At 42.7% G+C, this 25862-nt stretch overlaps 1 protein-coding gene across 4 annotated transcripts in view; it reads left to right on the forward strand.

The window, feature by feature from the left end:
- Positions 1-25862, forward strand: part of MYO18B (myosin XVIIIB) — a 315850-nt gene that overhangs the window by 105861 nt on the left and 184127 nt on the right. For all 4 annotated transcript variants that reach the window (XM_055374078.1, XM_055374073.2, XM_055374079.2 and 1 more), the window contains exons 20-22: positions 203-425; positions 4266-4375; positions 21081-21146. In XM_055374078.1, the coding sequence (XP_055230053.1) occupies positions 203-425; positions 4266-4375; positions 21081-21146 (399 nt within the window). The remainder of the gene's footprint in view (positions 1-202; positions 426-4265; positions 4376-21080; positions 21147-25862) is intronic.

Here is a 25862-nt window from a genome sequence, read left to right on the forward strand (position 1 = left end):
GCCTCAGTTTCTCCATCTGTTTCAACAAGAACCATTATTTCTCATGAGCACAAATCAGGCGGTAGGTGGGAGCTCCTTGGTGTGGGACATAGGGGCCCCAAAGATGTCCAGGTTGGGCTTAATGAATATTTGGAGAGGGTCCAGTCCGCTTTCTGTGTCTCTATGAGACAACTGGCCCTGACCTCCCTCTATTTGGTCCTAGGACGCGCTGACCAGCGTGATCAAAAGGTCCCAGCTGCACTTTATCCACTGCCTGGTACCAAACCCTGTGGTGGAAAGCAGGAGTGGGCAGGAATCTCCAACACCACCGCAGCCTGGTAGAGACAAGCCTGGGGCAGGTGGACCTCTGGCCCTGGATATCCCAGCACTGAGGGTCCAGCTTGCTGGGTTCCACATCCTGGAGGCTCTGCGTCTGCATAGGACAGGTAAGAGACAGCTAGGACACAGCACCTTGTCTCTGACTCCTGGGACATGTCCACCCACCAGTGGCAGCCAAGGGATGGGAGCCCCTGCCATGTGCTAGGAGCTTCACACTCAGCATCCTGGTTACTCTTCCCAGCAGTCTTCTGAGATGAGGCCACTGATGCTCAGAGAGGTGGAAGTACTTGCTCATGGTCACATTGCCTGGACATGGCAGAGCCTGGATCAGGACCCAGCTCTCTTTGAGTCTGAAGCCCACTGTTTTTTTTTCTTTATTTCTTCTGAAAACACACACACATACACACATACACACACACACACACACACACACACACACACACACACACACACACAAAATGGGATACATGTACAGCACGTGCAGGTTTGTTACATAGGTATACGTGTGCTATGGTGGTTGGCTGCACCTGTTGAAAAAGCCCATATTATTTCTAGAATTGCCTGTACACTCCTAGAAAACTAGGGCTGTGTCTTCCTTTTAGCCATGAATTTCTAAGGAGCATTGTCTTGCAATAGAGGGTGGAATTCCTGTGATGAATGATATTTTGATGTTCACGAGCTCAGTTTGGTTTGGGAGGTTGCTGTGATCCCAGGAGATGATGATATGACTTGATGAGGGCTCATATCACCCAGGGATACGGGAGGCCCTGAGGCCTAGAGGAGGGAGCTTCCTACTCTCACTGGGAGTTTGGGGAAAGCTCACAGTGATGTAATACCATAGTCAGGCCTTGAAGCATAAGAAACTGTCACCTCTGGCAAGGGGAGGGAACATTAGGCAGAGGGATCAGCAAATATGAAGGATGGAGGCATAAAATGGGCAGGTTTTCAGGGAGGTGGATTCAGAATGAGCGAGGAGTTGTGGGAGAAGAGGCTGAGGCATCCACCAGCGCAGGCTGCGAATGCCTCTGTTGGGTTATCACCAGGTCCACCTGGGGAGATGATGGGCTGGCAGGGGGATGGGGGGGGTTCTAATCAAGGGATTGAAGTTTTTGGGTCTGTATTTTAGTAAGAAAATGTGCACCTGATGTCCCCACATTAGCTAATCTTAGGAGTTGAGTTTGATCTCAGTCCTTGCTATTCTTTTCTGCCTCTCAGTCTCCAAAGGCCACCACACTGACTCCCCTCTCTGCCAGTTAGAAATGGCTCAGATATGGCCATGCTCTCTGCAGAGGACAGGGTGGCTGGGACAGGCAGAAGTCTCAGGTGAGCACCTCATTTGGTTAAAGTCTCCATGGTCACTAGTGCCCTAGTGTATGGTCGCTTCTCCCATCTCCCCCTGCTGGGTTAACAATGGACCCCTGGGCACAGAGTATTTGACTGGGAGCAGCTAGAAGCAAAGATGAGACCCTCACTCCGCTGAGCATATCAATGATTTTCCCTCCCACCCACACAGCCGCAGAGGAGGGAGACAGATAGTGTCACAAGAGAAGAGGGGGATGGTCACAGCCAGTGGCTGGTCCCTGACACTTAATCGATTCTATTTGGCTGCTTGGCAGGAAGTGCTGGGCCTTTGCAGGTGCCCTGGGCCTGGGTCAGACTGTTAGAATACCTGTGTGCGTGCAGGGTCAGGGCGTCCCGTTCCTGTGTTCACGTGACCTCACGACACCATCTCTGTTCTCAGCACAGCCTAGCTCAGCCATGATGAACTTTCCAACTAAGCGAAGGGTTATCTCATGGTAGAAATGTCCAATTTCTGTCTCCTAGACCTGGTTCATTTCGTCTTTTTATTTCTATTGTAAGTCATGTTTGTCTCTTTCATGCTCACATGAGATATATTTGTATGCATACACAGATACGTCAAATATTTATTATTTGGAATCTGTGCATATATAATATATATATGCATATATACACATGCATGTGTGATACATACTCATGCGTGCTATTGAGTACCTGCTATGTACTAGACACTGTGTTGTCACATATACTAAATGAGATCATTTTTGCTGTGCTAAAGGTATGTAGTAAACATTCATTAAACATTACCTATTGTGCAGCCTGGTAGGCACAGCTCCAACTCTGGAGGGAAATGGTTTGGCCTTGATTCTGGCCGCCACCTCTCACCAGCCATGTGACCCCAGGAAATTCCCTAGAGCTTATCTCCCTGTCCTCTCCTATAATAGCTCATATTGCTGAAGGCTGCTATGGGGCTGGGTGCGTTAATAAGACAATAAAGCTTAGAAAAGTGGCAGGTTGTGGAAGAACACGTAATACCCATTAGCCGCTTTTACTATAATTGTCATCGCATTTAATCCTCATAGTGACCATGTGAAGATAGATCTTGTTATTCTCATCTGACAAGTGAAGAAATTGAATCTCAAAAAGGTGAATCATTTGTCCCAGTCATGGGGCTCATAAGCACAGAGACGGGACATGAACGCAGATAGGTCTGCCCTAAAGGAGGCTGGTAACCTCCCAGGTCCCCCATCTCTGTGCTGTCTGCATCCTTCAAAGCTGGTCTGAGACCCTCCTCTTCCCCAGGAAGTCTTCCAGGATTAGCCACACACACAATTGCTGTTCTTCCTAGTTGATGCATCTGGCTTATTGTGAAGTCTCAAAAGTGGAGTGAGATTTTACCATACTTTTTCTGATCCAGTCACTTAAGGGGTCTTTCTGAAGCAGTTGAGGCTCTTCTTGTACCCAGGGAAGAGTCTAAACCTCGAGACCTGGAATTTGCGTTCAGTTTCCTTTGGGACCTGGTCTCTGCTCGTCTTTGGCTACTCTCCGCTGCCTGGGTTTGAGTCCCAGCTGAGACAGTTACTATTTTGTGTTGTGTGACTAGGTGAATTCATCTCTCTGGGGCTCAATTTCCCCTTTTGTAAAATGAGGATAATAACATAGGCCCATGAGTGTCTATAACACGAGGAAGTTGTTACCCTAGTGATTTGCACACATAAGCTCTCAGTAAATGCTGGCTGTTACTGTGGACTATAAAATAATTTTTTTTCTTTTTTGGGACAGTGTCTCGCTCTATCACCCAGGCTGGAGTGCAGTGGCACGATCATGGCTTGCTGCAACCTCTGCCTCCTGGGCTCAAGTAATTCTCCCACCTCCCGAGTAGCTGCGACTACAGGAACGCACCACCACGACTGGCAAATTTTTGTATTTTTTGTAGACACCGTGCCCAGCCTTGGAATGTATCTTATACTTCCCTGTTCTAGGTCTTGTCTGTACAGCCTCCTCTGCCTAGACTTCTCTTCCATACCAAGTTCTTTTGGAAAACCCTATGGCTTCTTCAAAAACTGAATCTAATGTCATTTTCTCCCAACAGCTTTTCAGGTGCCCCTTCTCTTCCCAGTTCCCCACATAGAAGGATGTAGTTGTGTCCACCCTGCATGGTAGACTTACAAATGCCCTTGGATACTGCCCAATGCAGCATGCTTCACATACAGTGTATGGGGTGGTAATATGTGTTAGACAAAACACTTTCCTTTGTCAAACAGGTTTGGGAACCTCTGGGCTAACGTTGGGAAACTCAGGGCTTATCAGGCATCTCCCCTGCATGAGTTCTCAGAGCCTTTGACTTGGATGCTGACATGGCTCATGGACCTTCCAAGAGGCGGATGAGTGTGCAGCTTTTTCAAACTTTCAGTGGAGCATTTTATAGGGTTTGTGTTCTCAGGAACACTCTGGGAAGTGCCAATCAAATATAGTCTCTTAAATTAACAAATGGAGAAACTGAGGTCCCAAGAGATGAGTCCATGCAGCAAGTTAGTAGCCAGGCTAGGAAGCAGGACCCTGAACTCCAGTCTAGGGGTTTAGGGAACTGGGCTGGGTCTTCTCATCTGGACTCTGTGCTCTTCTCCTGCCTGCTCCTACCTCCCTAGGCTATGCTGACCACATGGGGCTCACTCACTTCCGCCGGCAATTCCAGGTGCTGGACGCTCCACTCCTGAAGAAGCTCATGTCGACCTCCGAGGGAATAGATGAAAGGAAGGTAGGTGGAGCACATGCGAGAGGGGTGAAGGCCCTAGATATGGATATGTTGGTTATTGGATATGTTCCAAGGCTGGGCACGGTGAGTGGCTCATGCCTGTAATCTCAGTGCTTTGGGATACCCAGGTGGGTGGATCACTTAAGTCCAGGAGTACAAGACCAGCCTGGGCAATATGACTTTGACTAAGGTCCAGTGGGCTCATGTTCCATAAGGGATTGCCCCAGGGGGCATCTGGACCAGCTGGAATCTGAAAGCAGGACCATGGGGGCAGTGCTGAGGGCAGCATGAGGTTTCATTCAAATCCTTGCTCTAGACCAAACCCCCACAACAATGTCATTTGGGACCCGACTCAGCCCAGAATGACCCTTCTGACCCCTAGATAAGGAACTTTAGGAAAAGAATAAGAATAGAGTCATGAGAAGAGAGCATCCCAGCTAAAAGGGACCCTAGCAAGGTGAAAGGTCATCATTTGCAAAGTGTGTTCCATTCAGCACCAGCACCGTGGGGTGGTCTATGAAAAGAGGGCTTCAGGGTCCAAAATATTTAGGAAATATTTACATCAGGGCCCCATGTTTGAGAATTCTAATGAACATCACTCCTTAGGGCCTTTGCACGAGCTGTTTTCTCTGCCTGGAGCACTCGTTCCCCGAATCTTTGCGTGGCTGGTGTCATCTTGCTGTTCAGATCCCAGCTCAGATACCATTCTTCATCACATCCTCTTGTTTTGATGTTTATGTAGCACTTATCTGAAATAATGTGAATCTCCTCTGTGTTTTCTGGCTTCCAGCAAGAGCTCAATAATTTTTTTGTTGAGTTAGTGAATGAATGAATGAATGAATACCCAGACCTAACTTTGTATTGTTGTCCCTGTGTGTCTTCTTTCTCCAACTACACCGTAAACTCATGGAATCTCATCTCTACTTCCAGTGCCAAACTTTCAATAAATGTTTCCCTTGAGAATGGCCACAGGCTTATCGATGATTAGAGAGCTTGTTAGAATTTGCAAAGCCCTATTTCATCTTCATAACAGCCCTGCAAAAGAAGAGCTGTTACACTCCATTTACAAAAGAGAACACCACGTTTCTTAAGATGAAGTGGCACTCCTGAGGCCACACAGCCAGGCATTTGTGGGTTTGCTCCTTGGACTCAAGTTTCTCAATTCCAGGGGAGGATAGTTTAAAGAGCATAGTTCATAAAGGGAGGTAGTTCAAACTGACTTGAATTTGATTCCCAGCTGGGGCTGTGTGAATGTAAACTGGTTACGTCATCTTTCTGCCTCAGTTTCCTCGTGTGTAAAGTGGGAAGGACCACAATGCAGAAAATACATAGGGGATCCACATAATTTCAGGATAAGTGCTACAAAAACTAATTAAACAAGTGGATGTGATGGAGGATGATAGCTGAGCTGGGATCTGAATAGCAAGATGAAAGAGTACTCCGTGAAACTCAATGGAGTGTTCTGAGGATGACATGTAATAGTATAGTTCATGTACCTTACACAGGTCCTGGGACATAGTAAGGGCTCAGTATACATTAACCACCATCATCAACATCAGCAGCAGCACCATCAATATCATCATCCTCTTTCAAATCCAGGGTGATGACACACAAGCCGCACAGACCATGTGTTCACAATCCTGTTGCAACTGCATGTGCCTGTGTGTGCCTGAGATCATCAGCACTGCAGTCCTCAATGAATGAGTCAGAAGACTAGATGTAAAGTCACAATTCTTAGGTGTCTTCTTAGTTCTTCTTTGCAGTGGGCACCAGGGCACAGGCCACTTTCAGTAGACAAGGCAATGCCTTCTGCAGGGCCCTCCTAACTCACTATGGAGGGGACATCATCCCCAGATGTCTGTGGCACAGGGCTGTCCCTTCTCTGGGTAGTGGCCCATTTTGGAAGCCATGAAATTCTGCCTGACTTGGTGCCATCAACCACTCTGTACCAGTCTTTGTTCATGGGGTTCCTTATTCTTGGTCTCTGAAAATTTGACTTCATTCAGAGGGGCTGAATGGAGCCACTGAGAGGGTCTTGGGCTCCTCTGTGGTTGAAAATGGTGCAGGAGTCAGGTGTGGGGGAGTTTTTTTGTGGAGGCAAAGGGTGTAGCATATGGAAGTGTTTCTACTCTGAATGAGTCAGCAGTTCTCTGTTGTAGCCAAACCAAAACCACCTCCATACACGCTAGAGGCCTCAGAAAATGGAAAATTACAAGGAGAATGGACTTGGTTGGGAATTTTTGCTGCTTCTTATTCTTTTTTTATTTGCTCACAAATTTTATTTGCTGCAGCATAGAATTTTGGTGGCAACGAAAAGAAACACCATCCTGCCTCTTATGAAAAAACTGATAAATATTCATTTGCCAGGCCACATGATATGCCATGAATTATACATGAACACGTGCTCGGGTGGGCAAACTATCAGTTTCTGTGTGCAAAGCAGTTAAGACCTCAGGATTTAATAAGACAAGGTTGACAGCTAGAAAAGGTCAATACTGTCAGTAGACACTAGACGGCAGCAGAGGGGATTCATTGTCAGGGTGTAAAATGGGTCTTGGTGAAGTCCCCTGTGGGTCTAACATGTGGGGTCTGAATGTTGGTGTTTCATGCCAAGACTGTTTCCCAATGAAGTGCTCTCATTTGGTGGGTACCTGATGGATATATTGTGTTCCTGAAACAAAAATAGCATATGTCTTTTATCACAGATGCATAAACTCTCATTACAAAATATCAGACATACTATGAAAAGGTTACAGAACCATGAGCTAAGACAGTATTCAAAATATAAAGCCTTCCCACTCTGGGAGTCATCCTTATTTCACAGCGTAGGCAGCTGAGGCCATGACCACCCAGCCAGGTAGTAGTAGAGCTGGGATTTGAACTCAGGCTCTCAGATTCCTGACATAGGGCTTAAAAAAAAATTATGGTAAAATACACATAGCATAAACTTTACCACCATAACCATTTTTAAGTGTGTTGATCAGTGGTATTAAGTACATTCATATTTTTGAGCAACAATAAGCACCATTCATCTCCATAATTTTTTCGTCTTGCAAAATTGAAAGTTGGTACCCATTAAACAATAATTCCCGATTCCTCCTCCCCTCAGGCTCTGGCCATCATCATTCCACTTTCTGTCTCTATAAATCTGACTATTCTAAGTCCATCATAGAAGTAGAATCAGGCCGCATATGTCCTTTCATGACTGGTTAATTTCACTTTGCATAATGTCCTCAAGGTTCATTCATGTTGTGGCAGGTGTCAGAATTTCCTTCCTGAGGCTGAAAAATATTCCATTGTGGATGTATACCTTATTTTACCTGTCCATTCGACTGTCAGTGGACGTTTGGGTTGATTCCACGTTTCCTTTTCAACTTTTATTTTAAGTTCGGGGGTACACATGCAGGTTTGTTGTAACAAACTTGTGTCATGGGGGTTTGTTGTACAGATCATTTCATCACCCAGGTATTAAGCCTAGTCACCCATTAGCCCATTAGTTATTTTTCCTGATTCTCTCCCTCCTCCCATCCTTCCCCTCCAACAGGCTCCAGTGTGTGTTGTTCCCCTCTATGTGTCCATTTGCTTTCATCATTTAGCTCCCACTTACAAGTGAGAACATGTGGTATTTGGTTTTCTGTTCCTGCATTAGTTTGCTGAGGATAATGGCCTCCAGCTCCATTCATGTTTCTGCAAAGGACGTTATCTCATTCTTTTTTTTTTTTTTTTTTTTTTTTGAGATGGAGTCTTGCTTTGTTGCCCAGGCTAGAGTGCGGTGGCACGATCTTGGCTCACTGCAAGCTCTGCCTCCCGGGTTCACACCATTCTTCTGCCACAGCCTCCTGAGTAGCTGGAACTACAGGTGCCCGCCACCACGCCTGGCTAATTTTTTGTATTTTTAGTAGAGACGGGGTTTCACCATATTAGCCAGGATGATCTCGATCTGACCTCGTGATCCGCCCACCTCGGCCTCCCAAAGTGCTGGGATTACAGGCGTGAACCACTGCGCCCGGCCGTCATTCTTTTTTTGTGACTGCATAGTATTCCATAGTGTCTATGTACCACATTTTCTTTATCCAGTCTATCACTGATGGGCATTTAGGGTGATTCTATGTCTTTACTATTGCAAATTGTGCTGCAATGAGCATACATGTGCATGTGTCTTTATAATAGAAGGATTTCTATTCCTTCAGCTATATGCCCAGTAATGGGGTTGCTGGGTTGAATGTACAAATATCTCTTCAAGACCCTACTTTCTTTTTTTTTTTTTTTGAACTCTTGTTTTAGGTTCAGGGGAGGTACACATGCATGTTTATTATCTAGGTACATTTCATGTTTGGTGTACAGATAAGTTCATCACCCAGGTAATAAGCATGGTACACAATAGGTGGTTTTTCATTCCTCACCCTCCTCCCACTCTTTACCCTCCAGTAGGCCCTGGTGAGACCCTGCTTTCAGTTTTTTCGGGTATATACCCAGAAGTGGAATAGCTGGATCATGTGGTAATTCTATTTTAAATTTTTTGATGAGCTGCCATACAGTTTTTTATAGCAGCTGTACCATTTTGCATTCCCACCAATACTGCACATGGATGGCAAGTTCTCCACATTCTTGCCAGTGTGTTATTTTTTGTTTTGTTTTTTTGATAGTTGCCATGCTAATGGGTGTGAGATAGTGTCTCAATGTGGTTTTGATTTGCATTTTCCTCATGATTAGGGGTGTTGAGCATCTTTTCATGTTCACACAGGAGTTGAATAGAAGCCCTCTGAGGGCAGGCAAAGTATTTAGTGCAGTTCATTACAGGACGTGCCATTCATGGATATTAACTTTAAATAATTATCATTAATTTCATCCAACTTTAACCAAGTGCCTGCTTTTCACCAGATCCTGTGCTAGGCACCAGCAACTTCCATACAGAGCTGGCTTTGGGACACCCCAGGAGATGCCACTAAAACATTTGATGTTTCCAAGGGAGGTGAGAGTGGGGCACTCAGGGAAGACATTTCAGAAGTAGGTGATGCTTGAGATGAGGTTTGTGAAACACTCTGGAGGAACTGAGTAGGAGAAAGGTTACAGGACATTCTCATGTTGGGTACAGGATTGCAAAGATCTGGAGTCATGGAGGTGCATAGATAGTTTCGTGGTGCTGGAGCATAAAAGATGCCAAGTGCCAAGTAAAGGGGCTGAGGAGTCTGACAGAAGCAAATTCTGGGTTCTTGTTAGCCAAGTTAGAGAGTCTGGGCTTTATCAGGTGTTCAGTGATGCACCTCTGAAGGGTTTCAGCAGGGGCGTGGCATAGCAGACCTGATCTTTGTGACTTGGACTGGCTTCAGCAAAATTATGAAGGAAGCGAAGTCCATGCTGCCCATTCCATGGTCCTCTCTAGGAAGCAGTGTCCTCATGCTGACCTCTGGCTATTCCAGAGTCCCCTGTCTCCTCTAGACACCCAGGCACATACTGAAGCCTCCCAAATGACCCTGTCTTCTCCCTGTAATCATCTTCAGTTCCATTCCTGTCTCCCAGGCTACCTCCTCTGGTTAGATGATGCTTTAACCTACCCCAAAGCCTACATAGAGTGAATACAAGGGTGGAATCTCAGGCAGGTCAGTGAAGGCACTCTTTCAGCTCACCTTGGCTACGTCCCAGATTCTGGTCCCTTCCATTTTTCTGCTGCTGAAGCAGGAGCTGCCAAGTCTATCTGATCGATGTGAGGAAACCCTTGGGCCTGCCCTCCTCCCCGCAAAGTGTCTACAGTGTTGATTGATTTTAGCCGGCAAAATCTCTGTCCCTGAGGACTTGATCTGAAGAACATAATTAAGGGCTGTCAATTCATCTTCTCAAAGGCAGCCACTGTTATTCTGTCTCCCACCCTGGCAGACACTCCCAGTTTCCTGTGAATTCATCTCAAGAGTCTTTATCTGCTGGGAAGAAACCCTTATGAGCCCATGGCCAGGGAGGGAGCTGTCTGCTCTCTAGGTGCTGAATAATTATTCATGGGCTCCCACCACCTTCGCTACTGAAATTTATTCATCATCCCTTTCTTGTTCACCTTGCTGTCTCCCTCCAGTTTGGGTCTATTGTTTTGTTTGTTTTTTGAGACAGAGTCTCGCTCTGTTGCCCAGGCTGGAATGCAGTGGTGCTATCTCGGCTCACTGCAACCTCTGCCTCCTGGGTTCAAGCGATTCTCCTGCCTCAGCCTCCTGAGTAGCTGGGACTACAGGCATGCGCCACCACGCCAGGCTAATTTTAGTACTTTTGTAGAGACCTGGTTTCGCCATGTTGGCCAGGCTGGTCTTGAACTCCTGACCTCAGATGATCCAACCACCTTGGTCTACCAAAGTGATGGGATTACAAGTGTGAACCACCGTGCACTGTGAGCTGGGTCTATTGTTTTAATTATTTTACATGTTTTCCACTCAATTTTAATCAACCCAATGTAATTGGTGTGTGCATGTGCATTTGGTTTTTGGATAGTTTCTGCCTTTTTCCAGGCATTTCATTTATAGGCTTGAGCATAAATAGTTAAAAAACAGACACAGTTAGCACCCTTATGGAATGATTTGGCCACTTGTGTGAGAGGCTCAGTGGTTAAAGTATGTGATTTAGAGTCAGATAGACTTGAGTTCAAATTGTGTCTTCTTCCATCTCTCTCTCTATGAATCCACGCCCTTGATACTTGATAGCTGTATGACCATAGGCAACATATAGTATGGCATAGCAAAGTGTCTGGTACATTATAGGAGCTCAACATATGGAAGCCATTGGACCATGGTGTGGGCTTCATGGGGGCAGGTGCTATATGAACGGCAGCCAAATGGTTCACAGGACGAGTATCCTATTCCATAGACACAGATTCTTCATATCAAACTGTTCATTGAGGAGTGAGTTGGGGAAGCACTTTGCAGCTATGGCTCTTCATTATTTCTGGAGTCTCTCTGCCTGTCTGGCATATACAGCCAAATGTGAGATGTCAGCCCATATGCTTTTTGGGTACACTCTTCTTGAACATTGGAGAGAAAGCTCTTTGCAAAATTCTAGGAAACAATGGAACTCTGTAAGTGGGGGCTGTGGGTTGGATGTGACTGAAATCAGTCAGACCCCAAAATCTGGGCTCAATTTGACACAGGCTATCGGAATTTTCCTACTTAAGGTGGAGAGATCTCAGGTTTGCCAAGAGCCATGTTTGCTGAGGTGTAATGTTGACTTACAGTGAAGACGATGACCCATCTATGCTCAATGCCTGGGATGCTTCATTGAATGAATCTTACTAGTTGTGAATTCGAAGTGGGATAGCTTAACAGGTTAAGGATACAGATTCTGGAGTCAGGCTTTCTGAGCACATACTGTGTCTAATCTGCTCACTGGCTGTGTGACATTTGACAAGTCACTCAGCCTTTCTTTGACTTCGTTTTATTATCTTACAATGGCATACTAATAGTTTCTAATACTGTTGACAGGAGGATTGAGCAATTTAACATATTGACATGGTGACTTTCATATACACAGAGTAAATAATAAATGTAATCAATTATGATTTTGTTGTAAAAATAGTAATTTTACTATTTCTATGGATTTTAATGCCCCTTCTATACAATGAAGGCTTTAATATTTGCCTTAAAAACCTCAAATAGTTGTTAAGATAAAACATTTTTTGATTAATAGTAGTAGATATTTAATCAACTGATCATCTCTAAACTACATTTGGATAGTTTTTGATTTTCTGACTATTATGAAAAAGGATGTTGTGAACATTTGCATATCAGTCTTTGCATAGAAACATGTTTCTACTTTTTTTTGGGTGCATTCTTGGAGGAGAATTGCTAGGTTATATGGTAAATTTATGTTTAACTTTTAAATATAACTTTTAAAGAAACTGTCAAGTTATTTTTCAAAGTGGCTCTACCATTGTTCATCCTCACTGGCAATGTATGAGGGTTTCATTTTCTATCCTTATCAATGCTTGGAATTGTTTGCCTTTTTGATTCAAGCCATTCTGTTGTGTGCAAAGCGGCATCTCATTGTGGTTTTAATTTGCATTTTCCCTAATGATGTTGACTTTTTTTTTTTTGCATGTGCCTAGTAGCCATTTTATCTCTTTTTTTGTGAAATCTCTATTTTTTTTTGCCCATTTTAATTAGGCTGTTTATCTTATAGAGTTGTAGTAGTTCTTTATTTGTTCTAGACATAATTATTTATCAGATGTATCTTTGAAAATATTTTCTTCCAGCCTGTGGCTTGTCTTTTCATTTTCATAATGATGCACAGAGATTTTTATGAAGTTCAGTTTACTAATTTTTTAAGTGACTGGTGCTTTTTTCATATCTAAGAACTCTTTACCTACCCCTCGGTTACAGAGATATCCTCCCATTTTCCGCTACAAGATTTGTAGTTTTAGCTCCTCCGTGTAGACATTTGATCTATTGTGAGTTAATTTTGTGTATGGTGTAACATACATGCCTATGTTCATCTTTTTGCATATGGATATTCAATTGTCCCAGTACCACTTGTTGGAAAGACTATTATCATTTCTCCCAGTGAATTGTGTTGGAACCTTTGTCAAACATTTATTGGCCATAAATAAAGAGTTTATTTTCGTAATCTAAATTCATTCTATTGGTCTGACTGTGCCAATTAGTAGCATCTCTTTCTTTCTGCCTCTTTATTCCTTGGTTAGTGTAAATAAACTTCATCAGTTTTGTCTTTTCAAAGGACAAACTTTTGATTTCACTGATTTTTTCTCTGTTGTTTTTCTGTCTTCTTTGGTTCTATTGTCTTCTATTGATTTCCACTCTATATTACTTCCTTCCTTTCACTTGATTTGAGTTTAGTTTTCTCTACTTTTCCTGGTTTCTTAAAATGGAATCTTGCTCACATTATTGGTTCAAAATCCTTCTCCTCTTCCAACATACATGGTTAAAGCATACATTTTCCTCAAGGTACTACTTTGGCTGCATCACACAAAAATTTTCATTTAGTTCAAGATATTTTCTAATTCCTAGTGTGATTTCTTCTTTGGCCCATTGTTTATTAAGAAGTGTATTAATTTCTCCATATTTGGAACTTTCTCACCTTTTTTCTTGTTGGTTTCTAATTTAATTTGATTTTAGTTTGAGAACATATGTTATATGATTTCAGTACTTTTAAATTTATTTGTGTTTGTTTTATTGAGACTTATTTTATGGCCTAATATTATATATCTAGGAGAGTGTTCAAGGTATGCTTATAAAAAACATGTATTCTGTGGTTGTTGAGTAGTCTATAGATGTTAGTTGGGGCAATTTGGTTGATAGTATTGTTCAAGTCTTATATATCATTGCTATTTTTTTTTTTTGAGACAGGGCAGGCTCTTGCTCTGTTGCCCTGGCTGGAGTGCAGTGGCACGATTATGGCTCACTGCAGCCTTGACTTCCTGGGCTCAAGCGATTCTCCTATTTCAGCCCCCTGAGTTGCTCAGACTACAGGCATATGCCACCATACCTGGCTGATTTTGTTTTTTAGAGATAGGGTCTCACTGTGTTGCCTAGTCTGGTCTCGACCTCCTGGGCTCCAGCAATCCTCTGGCCTCAGTGTCCCAAAGTCCTGGGATAACAGGCGTGAGCCACTGTGCCTGGCATGTTGCTATCGTTTATGTTTAATTGTTCTGTAAATTATTGAGAGTCAGGTATTACGCTCTCCAACTATTAATGTTAAATTTTCTATTTATCCTGTCATTCTATGCATTTTTGCTTCACGTGTTTTGGGGCTCTGTGGTTAGGTACAGACATATTTATAATGCCGTATCTTCTGGATGGATTAACCCTTTGTTGCTATAAAATGTCTCCCTTTGTTTCTAGTAATGATTTTTGTTTTCAATTTTAAACAAAATTTAAAACAAAATTTGTCTGATATTAGTATAGCCACTCCAGCTATCTTATGTTTAGTGTTTACATGATAGATCTTATTTCATTTTCCCCCTTCCAACCTATCTTTGTATCTAACTGCATCTGTTGCAGATGGTATATAGTTGAATCTTTTTACAAAATCCAGATTGACAATCTCTGCCTTTTTATTAAGGTGTTCAGTATATTGATCTGTAATGTGATTTACATTATAGCCATTTTGCTATTTTCTGTATGGGCTTCACGCCTTCTTTTAGTCCTCTCCTCCTTCACTTCCTTCTTTTGTGTAAACTAGGTATTTTCCAAGGGGCCATTTGAACACCCCTTCTAGTGATTGTTCTACGGATTACAATATGTATTGTAATTCAAGATGCTCCACTTTAGATTAATACTAACTTAATTCTGGGAAAATATAGAACCTTTGCTCCAATATAGCTCACGTCTTCCTCCTACCTTAGTGATACTATTGTAATACACAGTCTACTCTCCATATGTATCTGTGGGTTCTATATCCATGAACTGAACCAACAACTGACTGAAAATATTTGGGAAAAAAAGGATGGTTGTGTCTGAACTGAACATATACAGACTTATTTTCTTGTCACGGTTCTCTAAACAACACAATATAATAACTATCTGTATGGCATTTTACATTCTATTAGGTATTATAAATAATCTAGAGATAAAGTATACAGAAGGATATGAGTAGGTTATTTGTAAATACTATGCCATTTTATATAAAGGACTCATGCATCTGCAGATTTTTGTATCCTTTGGCGGTCCTGGAACCAATTCTCCATGGATACTGAGGGATAACTGCAGATCACATCTATATATGTTAAAAAATCAACAATAAAGCTTTATGATTTTATTTTATCTTATATCTTTTAGGTAAGTTAAGGGAAGCAAAGAAAAAAAATGAAGATTTTTACATTTTCCTATGTGTTTTTGTTTTCCCATGCTCTTTAGTCCTTAAGTATTTGAATTACGTGTGATATGATACCTTTCATCCTGAAGGACTTCCTTTAATATAAGTGAAACAGTAAGGCAGGTCTCATAGCAATAAGTTCTCTCAGCCTTTGTTTACCTGAGAAGGTCCTTACTTCACCTTCATTTTTGAAGAATAATTTTGCCAGATACGGAATTCCTGATTGACATGTTTGTTTTTTCCTTTCAGCACTTCTAACATGTAATCTCACTGCATTCTGGACTTCATTGTCTCTGAAGATAAGTCAGCCACTAATTGTTTTGATGCTTCCCTTTACACAATAAGTTATTCCTCTCTTTCTGCTTTCAAGATTTTCAATAGTTTATAATAAATCTTGGGGTGGCTTCTTTGTGTTTATTCTATTTGGAATTCAATGACCTGCTAGGATGCATAGACTTTTTTTGGGGGGGGTGTCAAATTTGGGAAGTTTCTAGCCATCCTTTTTCATACTTTTTAAAATCTTTGTCTTTCTCCTCTTCTTCTGAGACTCCTGTTGTGCATATATTGGCACGCTTGATTTGCCATACATGTCTCTGAGGCTCTATTTATTTTTCCTCCTTCCTATTTCTCTCCGTTCTTCAAATTGGATAGTTTCTATTGATCTATTTTCAAGTTTGCTGACTCTTTCATCTGACATCTCAGATCTGTTGTTGAGTCCCTTTGGTGAATTTATCATTTCAGTTAATTTACTTTTCAAATGAAGAAGTTCCATTTGGATCTTTTAAAAATAATTTCTATCTTGTTATTGACATTTTTTATTTAAGGAGTCATTATTATTACACTGTCCTTTAATTCATTAAGCATTGTTTCTTTTAGTTCTTTGAACATACTTATAATAGCTGTTTTGAAGTCTTTGGCTGTTAAGTCCAAATTCTGAACCCACAAAGATACTTTCTACTGTTTCCCCTCACCCTTACTTTGGATCATAATTTTATGTTTATTGCACATCCTATCATTTTTGCTGAAGACTGGACATCTTAGATGATACATTATAGCAACTCTTCATTCTGATCTTTTCTTAATCATTTAGTATTATAACTTGTCTTGACTAAAATTACAGGATCTGTTTCCTCATGGTGTGGGACCACTGATATCTCTGCCCAATTTTTAAAAATTTGTGTTTTTATTTTAAATCTGACTTCCCAGGAGTTGCTCCTATGTCTGCATAGCTTAGAGTCAGCAGAGGTTGTTATCAAACATCTTGAATATTTGAGGCTTTTCCGTTTTCCTGTTGGATCCGTGTAGGGGTTGGGAAATGTACTCAGCATTCAGGCAGTTCCCAGTTATGCTTCAGCCTCTACGTTCTGTTTGGCCCTTTCACATAGTTTCTGCCTGTACACATGGCTTCATGTTCAAATAAATAGGGATATGTAGATAGTCAGGGCCTTTTCCAGTCTCTCTTGTTCTTGTGTTTAGCCTGGAGCCAGGAATATGTGGGAACTTATCAAGCCCACTGTGGCTGTCCTATTTCCTGTGTCTCCTGTTAAATTTCTGGCATGTTTAAGGTCCAGTGCTTGCCTCAATCAGGACAACAACCTTAGGCTTAGCTGTGCCATTGGCCTTCCTCATTTGTTTCCTGCCAAAATTGCTACTGTTTCTGACAGTGCTCCCAGGTGTGGGTTTTTTCCATGCTTTGCTCCATATAGGTGAGCCCCTTCTGGAGGCAAAGCTGTTGTTTTTCACAGCTGCCTCACCCTGGAAGAACTACTGCAGAGAGAGAGAGACAGAGCTGGGGTGGGTGGTGAGTGGGAGAACCTGTAATCAATATTGCCACAAACTCTCACTGTTTCTACCTGAGATCCAATAGGTTTTCTTGAATAAATGCTTCTCATTTTGTTGTATCCCATTGTCCAATTTCCAGAGTATTGAACCTGTGGTTGTTGGAAATTTTATCCATATTTATCTTGTTTTGGGGGGAGGGGAGAGGATTTATTAAGCTCCTTCCTCCACCATTCTGGAAATATCTCCCTTATATGCTACTTATATGACCTTATTAAATCTCCACTACATCCTTGTGGGACAGGCGTGATTAGACCATGTTGTAGAAAGCAGACTGAAGACCAGAGAGGAGGAGAGGCTTGCTCAGGGTCACACAGCTAGTGAGTGGTGGAACTGATCCCAGCGTTGGAGGGTGGAGAAAAGATCAGGAGCTGATTCCTTGGGTTCAAACCCCCTACCATCACTTCCTAAACACGTGAGCTTTGCCAAGTCATTTAATTGCACTGGGCCTCACTTTCTTCCTCTGTAAAATGGGCATGAATTAGTACCTGCTGCAGGAAGTTGGAAACAAAACAAGTTACGTGTAAAGCAGTTGGAGCAGGGCTCAGACTCAAAAACAGACTGAAAACTGTGTTTTCTTGGAGCAAAATGGCTACGTTTGACCCACGAAAAAGCAGCATTTTATGCTGCAAAGGATAAGTTTCAATTACCTGGGCAATTCCAGTACATGGAAGAGGTGATTCCATAAAGACACAGGACAAGGAGGAATTTCTTAACAGTCACTTGGATCCTTGCTGTGTCTTTTTCCACCAACTGGTTGTTGGACAATGATTACGTTATGTTGAACTAAATGAAGTGATTGATATTTGACCTAAACCAATGACAGTTTCGTATGGTTCAATCTAATTGTAATGTTAAATGGGGATAAAAATAACAGCATTTAAGTGCAAAGTAATTTATACAGTCCTTTTCATATAGTTTCAATTAATTCTCTGAATTGCTCTATGGTCCAGGCAGGGAATATTCTCACCACTTTGCAGGTGGGGAAGAGGGTCAGTTGTATAATTTAATACCTGCACTTACCCACTCATGCCACTGTTTGAATCCAAGCTTTGTTGTATGTAAAATGAGATCAACAGAACAGAATATCTGTGTTAGGGCTAATGTTCTCAGCTACATAGACATCTAAAGAGTTCTCAGAAAGCAAAGAGCTGGAAAAGGAGCCTCAGTTATGGTGGGTTGAGCATGTGCTTTGGCAGGGTTTGAAGTGTATCTGAGAAATGGGGGCCTTCATTCATGTTTTGCAGCACTGTTCCAAGGTTTTGACCAAAACAGAGGTGACTATAAGGATGAAATAACTCCTAACATTTATTGAGTGCTTACTATATGCCAGGTGCTATGTAGCCCTGCACAAGCACAACCTCAGAATTTTCTGAAACAGGTGCCGTTATTGTCCCCATCTTTCTGAATGGAGTCTGAGGCTCAGAGTAAAGCACTTCCCCAAGGCCACACAGTTTATGGAGTGATAAAACCAAGATCTGAACCCAGATGGATCTAACTCTGGATCATGATTTTTTTTCCCCCAAAACATCTGCCATAGACTTTACCTCCAAGGTACACTTAGAAAAATTTCATTGGTCATATATTTCCTTTTAAAAATTCATCCATCTTATCTTCAGTCAATTTTTTATTTTTTTTTCTTCTTATGTAGAGAAAAAAGGCATTATATTTTGGATATATTGGTTTTATTCATTTCTACCACCTACAGCTCCCTTGGAACATGTTTGGCTAAAATGTGATAAGTGAAACCAGCGACATTTTGGAAGAGTGTCATGGAATGTTCTTCCAGGAGGTTGGAAGATGGAGCTTCCTTCCTGATTGCAGTCTGGGACTAGACTTTTAATAAGGATTTTTTTTTTTGATATCTTAGGAAGTTTTCTGTGATGTCTTTGACCCATGGAATTGAAACTCATTTACTAAATTACTCCAGCCTCATAATACCTTTTGCTTCCTGAGCACTGCAATTACTTTTCTGACAGTTTATTCTTAAAATAGACTTTCTGATTTTCAGTGAGTGAAAGACCAATGAGGGGGTAGTATGAGGGTGGGTGGGAGGGGAATTGGCAGTCACTAAGCAACCAGGCACAACCTGGGTTTATCTGAGAGTCCAAATCTCTGGCTGATTGTTTCAAAGCCTGCACCACTATTTGACAAGGGGAAGATTCCATTAAATGGCGATTGGTCCATGCTGCATCCAGAAATCTCTTTGAGTAAAATTGTTTCTCCTGCATGGGGCTGCTTTTCCTCCCTATGGAATCTCTCTGGTTTGGGTGTTTATTCATTCAGTCATCATATCTATTGGGCTCCTACTGTGTGTATAGAACAGTACTATAGGCTGGGCACAGTGGCTCACACCTGTAATCCCAGCACTTTGGGAGGCTGAAGCAGGTGGATCATGAGGTCAAGAGATGGAGACCATACTGGCTAACATGGTGAAACCTCGTCCCTATGAAAAATACAAAAATTAGCCGGGCGTGGTGGCACACGCCTGTAGTCCCAGCTACTTGGGAGGCTGGGGCAGGAGAATCCCAGCCTGGTGACAGAGCAAGACTCCATCTCAAAAAAAAAAAAAGAATAGTACTATAGTGCATACAGAAAACACAGTCTCCTCTGCCATAAGGTAGATCAGGCAGGTGAGGTTATTGACCATGTCATTTATTTAGCAAATATTTGTGGGAGTGAGGCAGTCACCAGCAAGAGCAATGAGAGAAGCATAGAGCGGGGAGGCTATCACAGGAGGACTTAGTGAATTACTAGGCACGCAGTACTGTTCAAGACATAGCTGTGGCCAGAAAGAACTTAATGGGAATCTGTCTCTGCCCTGTGTGCAAACTTGTAATCTTGAAAAAAAGCCCCTTCATTTAGTTTTTGTTGTGTGTGTGTATTAAAATATATATAACATAAAAGTTAATCTTAACCATTTTAAGCATACAGTTCGGTGACAGTATATTCTCAGTGTGGTGCAACTATCACAACATCCATCTGCACAACGCTCTTCCTCTTGCAAAACTGAAATGTTATACCCATTAAACAATAAGCCTTCATTTCCCCATCTCCAACCCCTAGCCACCATAATTCTTTATTCTGTCTCCATGAATTTGGTTACTCTAAGTACCTCCTTTATAAGTGAAATCATGCAGTACTTGTCCTTTTGTGACTGACTTATTTGGCTTGGAATAATGTCCTTGAGGTTCATCGATGTTGTAGCATGTGTCAGAATTTCCTTCCTTTTTAAGGCTGAATAATACTCCATTGTATGGATATACCACATAGTGTTTATCCATTCATCCATCAATGGACATTTGGGTTGCTTCCACCTTTTGGGTATTGAGTATAATGCTGGTATGAACACAAATGTATAAATATCTCTTCAAGACCCTGATTTCTTTTTTTTTTGAGACGGAGTCTCGCTCTGTTGCCCAGGCTGGAGTGCAGTGGTGCAGTCTCGGCTCACTGCAAGCTCCGCCTCCCAGGTTCGTGCCATTCTCCTGCCTCAGCCTCCCGAGTAGCTGGGACTACAGGCGCCCACCACCATGCCCGACTAATTTTTTGTATTTTCAGTAGAGACGGGGCTTCACCATGTTAGCCAGGATGGTCTCGATCTCCTGACCTCGTGATCCGCCCACCTCAGCCTCCCAAAGTGCTGAGATTACAGCCGTGAGCCACCGCACCCGGCCAAGACTCTGATTTCAGTTCATTTATGTATATACACACAAGTGGGATGGCCAGATCATCTGGTAATTCTATGTTTAATTATTTGAGGAACCTCTGTACTGATTTCCCTAACAGCTGCATCCTTTATTTCATTTCGTATCTTTGGTTTTCTGCTCTGTAAAATAGGAGGATGAAACAAATTGGTGTGTGTATGAAGGCCGAGTGGATGGCTCACAGTAGGTGCTCAGCATCTGCACCTTCCTGTGTGAGGTGGGTCTCTGTTAGCCAAAGCTCACAGACATGTGGGGTCATCCTCCGTCCTGGCACATCAGCCGTCGAGCCAGCTTGACTTTCCCCTTTAGGATCCTCCTACCTTCTATGCTGTCTAACTTCTCTCTTCTTTTCTCCCCAGGCCGTGGAGGAGCTCCTGGAGACCCTGGATCTGGAAAAGAAGGCGGTGGCTGTAGGGCACAGCCAAGTGAGTAGAGCTGCTTTCTTACAACATTCTGCCCATCACATCAGGGACCCAGAGATGACCTGATTCTTGTCCTACCTCAATTGTCTATTATCTCTGTACGTCTCCTTTTTCCCAAACTGAAGGTAGAGCTAATGATTTTCTGCCCTGCCTATCTTACAAGGTCCCAGAGAGACAATGTCATAATATGAGTTGAAATCACACTGGGAAATATCATTTCTTGGAGGCTTCACTCCTGGGGACCCCAAGTGGTTTGGAGGAATTAGCATTCTGGTCCTCTAGATGACCTTCTGAGTCTCAGAAAGAGCTGCCATAAAACCTGAGAAGAACTGCTCATCTTCACTCACAGCCTTTTAACTTCTACTTTGCAACCAGTTCTAACACAGCTATAGTCATAGCTGATGAGCAGCAGTAAGGGAAAAGAAAGAAGGGGCTTGAGAAGAAAGCCCGTGATTATTCAGGTTGACAGAAATAGCTTTTCCCAAACTGGTGTTGAGCCAAAAGCTCTTCCAAATATGCTCAGATGTTTAGAACAGAATTTCACACTTCCCCGATATGCTTATATATGCTGAAGTTTTCAAGGTGGGATACATGGCATTTAGGGTTTCTCAAACTATTTGACTGTGGAACCCCCAGCCTTTTGTTTGTGTGGAATACCTAGTACCATCTTCTGGAGCTAGTGTTCCATGGATTACAGTTTGGGAAGTGGGGCACGGAGATTGTAAACTCAAGGACCAAGGAGTGGGGGCAGGGGAAAGGGACACAGTTTAGAAATACAAACTAGAGGCCGGGCGTGTTGGCTCATGCCTGTAATTCCAGCACTTTGGGAGGCCAAGGCGGGCAGATCACCTGAGGTCAGGAGTTCGAGACCAGCCTGGCCAACATGGTGAAACCCGCATCTCTACAAAAAATTTAAAAATTATCTGGGCGTGGTGGTGTGCGCCTGTAATCCCAGCCATTTGGGAGGCTGAGGCAGGAGAATTGCTTGAACCCGGGAGGTGAAGGTTGCGGTGAGCTGATATCGTGCCACTGCACTCCAGCCTGGGCAATAGAACGATACTGTGTCTCAAAAAAAAAAAAAGAAAGAAAGAAGGAAGGAAAGAAGGAAGGAGGGAGGGAGGGAGGGAGGGAAGGAAAACTGGAGAGGAACAGACTAAAAAAAGACTACTCCACACATTTCCCCACCTATTTACTTACTGGTTGATTAATGCCGTCTAAGAAAACTTTGTCAATGGCCTTCCACCTCCAGGAGCTATGTGAGGTGCTGGGAGGGTTCTGCTCTCCAGGAGCCCACCAGGGTGGCATTATTAGCTATTTGTACTTCATGGAGCCCTCCCTACCATATGCATCCCTGAGAGCGGTCCTTTCCTCTGGGAGCTCACAGTCATCTACACTGGCTACCACCCCTCAGCCCACCCTAAACACGCTAGTGTCTCCCCACTGGCCTCTTGGTCCTGCTAAGGTATATGGTGGAAACTATTATTCTGCTGTGATCTCAAGATAATTTATCCTGATAGGAGTTGCAGCATCCCAAGTCTTTGAAGGCTTTTTCAATAGAGAGAATAAACCTGTCAGTTACTGGACTCCCACGCACTATGTGAGGCAACTTCACGTTTTGTTCTTCTTTGTTCCTCACTCACAGTCTTCTGTGAGATATCAAGTGTGTTCCTGCTTTACAGATGAGGAAGCTGTGCCCCTGGGAAATAAGCCTCTTTTCAAGATCCTATCTGTAGCCAAGGGTTCAGACTCCACGCAAACCTGATTGGTCCAAATGCCAGGGTCTTTTCCATACGCTCTGGGTCCTATTGTTTATGAATGGAAATACAGTCACGTGTGGCTTAACAATGGGGATACATTCTGAGAAATGAGTGGTTAGGCAATTTCTTCACTGTGGGAACATCACAGAGTGTACTCACACAAACACAGATGGGATAGCCTACCACGCACCTGGGTTAGATGGCACAGCCTATTGCTCCTAAGCTACAAACCTGTACAGCATGTGACTGCACTGAATACTGTAGGCAGTTGTAATACAGTGGTAATGATATGAGTATTTAAACATAGAAGAAGTAGAGTGAGGATCTGAGTATTTAAACATAGAAAAAGTAGAGTAAAAATATGGTATTATAATGTTATGGGCTCGCTGTTGTGTATGCGTCTGTTGTTGACGGAAATGTCATTAGGCGGTGCATGTACATGACATATTCTTTACAGATGGATCTTTACGGTCCTGAATCTGGGGAATTGTTCTTCAGCTCCAGGAACTTCATCCTTCTAGACCAGCAGTTCTCAAAGTATGGGCCCTGGACCAGCAGCATCAGCATCACCCAACAGCTTGCTAGAAACACCCCAGACCTAGTAAATCAGAAACTCTGGAGGGGGGCAGGGCTGGCAATCTGTATAACAAGCCCTCTAGGTGATTCCAATGCACTCTCAAGTCTGAGAACCACTGGTCTAGATGATGACTCAGTTACGTCATAAATATGAAAATCAGTGCCTATGATCCTGGCAGCTCTTGCAGAAGAAGAAAGAAAACAGCCGTTACATGCAGTTTACAGTGGCAGGAGTAAGAAGTCTGTACACCTAAACATTCAGATAATAAAACATGACTATTATTGAATAATACTTGGTATTGACTGAGAAACTGTCAAAAGCAAATCAAGGTCAATGTGTCCTTTTGGAGGCCAGGCTGGGGGATACTGAGACCTTTAAGGGCAGATGCAGCATCTTATGCATTGCAGGATTGGCATGTAATAATGGAGAAGGCTGTGAAGCTCAGGGGACAAGAGAATCGGCTGACCCAGTCCACACCCAGGCTCCACCACTTCCTAACTGTGTGAATCTTCCGTGACTGGTTTAACTTCCCTGAGCCTCAGTTATCTGTAAAATGGGGCCATTACTTTCTACCTTCCAAGATGGCTGTGGGGATCCATAAAGTGTCATTTAACAGGGGGTGGCTGTCACTACTTGCTGAATACATTTGTCAGTGAGGCAAGAGGCTTATCAAACAGGATAACATTTTAATGGTTAAAGAATTAAACTCCTCTAATCTGTAAAGTGACTAAGAAGAGAGGAGCTAATTCCTCGGCAGTACCAGATATGGAAGCTGTTTCCATATCAGATTTTTTTAAAACCTGGACCTTCAGCATTGTTAGAGGAAAAACAGTTTGCATGGTTTTGTCCCCCGTGGATTACTTAAAAGTGGGGCTTTGGGGATGTTACACTCTGTTTGCATCCGATAAGCTGCTGGACCCATGAAAAGCAAATAATTTAGATTTTTCTTCGTGATTTTTCAGCCTCTGGCGCCTTATCAAGGCTTGTGCTGAGGGCCATGGCATTTGTGGGAAAGGTGTGATTCCACGTGCAGTCGGCCTTCTGGTCGGCAATATGCTCTTAAAAGGCAAAAAAAACACAAAAAACAAAAAAACAGAGAGAAATTGAGATAAGATTCTGCAAAGGCTTATTCCCATTCTGTGTATGGTGTATGGTTGTTTCCAATTATCTTTTTAATGAAAGCTTCATAATCAATAGTGGTTTTGGCAGCACCCGCCATCTATTGTAATATACGAACTGGTGCTGTCATAACTTTGATCATTGATTTTTTTTATAGCAGCTTTTGGGACGCACTAGCTTGTGAAATTAATACAGTCATTATTGAAGCAATCTGATAGGTAATGAGCCAATTGTGTCTTTATTTCAATGAGACTAATGGTCTTGGTGGCCCTGTCTGATAGGAAGTGTTCTGCAAAGCCATGGAGGGTTAGGAAACAGAGTTAGTACCAACTGGGCATGCTAATTTTTATTTTCCCATTGAGAAAAGGCATAGTGCAGGATGGTTGGAGATGAGTGGTCTCCATTACGAAAAATAGGGTTTAGGGTAATGGAGAATCGATCGAGACCCTTTGTTCCACCTGGTATCAAATTGCAGTTGAACCTCGCACTTCAAGTGCTTGTATCATAATGGATAAGAAAAGGCAGCTTCATGTTGACAGACATTGAGAATGGGTGCAGGAAATAAACCTGAAGTTCTGGGCTCAGGTCTCAGCTTTGTTGGCAACTGATTATGCAAACTTGAGTCAATTTCATAACCTGCCTGAGCCAGTACATTCCTCACAGAGCTGTCTGAGTATTAAAAAGAGACCTAGGAGAAAGCACTTTGGAAAATGTAGATGCGTGTAATGTTCATGCTATTCAGTGATAATTGTACCCTTGTCTGAAGTCAGATAGAGGAAAATAAATCCTGGTGTTGCCACTTGCTTGTAAAGGATCGTGGGCAAATGCCTTTTTTTTTTAAGCCTTAGTTTTTTCCTCCATAAAATGTGAGAATCATCATAACTACCATATAGGATTAGGCATGTAAAGTGTTTTCCCTGCATGTCGAGTGGTTGTTTAGTCCAGTTCCAAAACACAGTAAGTGCCCCCTAAATGTTATCCATTAATTGATAATGTCATCAATGAATACAGAGTTATCCAGCGTCTCCAGATAACCCCCTCTGGGATTATAAACCACATGTAACAAAGAAGCACATGGGACTCTTTTTAGAAATAAGCAGCATAAGGGCATCAGAAAAATGACTCCTTCCCCTGTCACTGACTCAAATCCCACCATAAGAGCATTTTTCCTCTGCCTCTGGGAAGTTGAGAAAATGACCACAGCAAACCAGAGCTACCCTTGCGCATTGGCAGGAGCAGGCCTGGCCCAGAAGCTTCAGGTTCTCG

The sequence above is a fragment of the Gorilla gorilla genome, chromosome 23, assembly GCF_029281585.2.
Source record: "Gorilla gorilla gorilla isolate KB3781 chromosome 23, NHGRI_mGorGor1-v2.1_pri, whole genome shotgun sequence".
NCBI classification, from domain to species: Eukaryota; Metazoa; Chordata; class Mammalia; order Primates; family Hominidae; genus Gorilla; species Gorilla gorilla.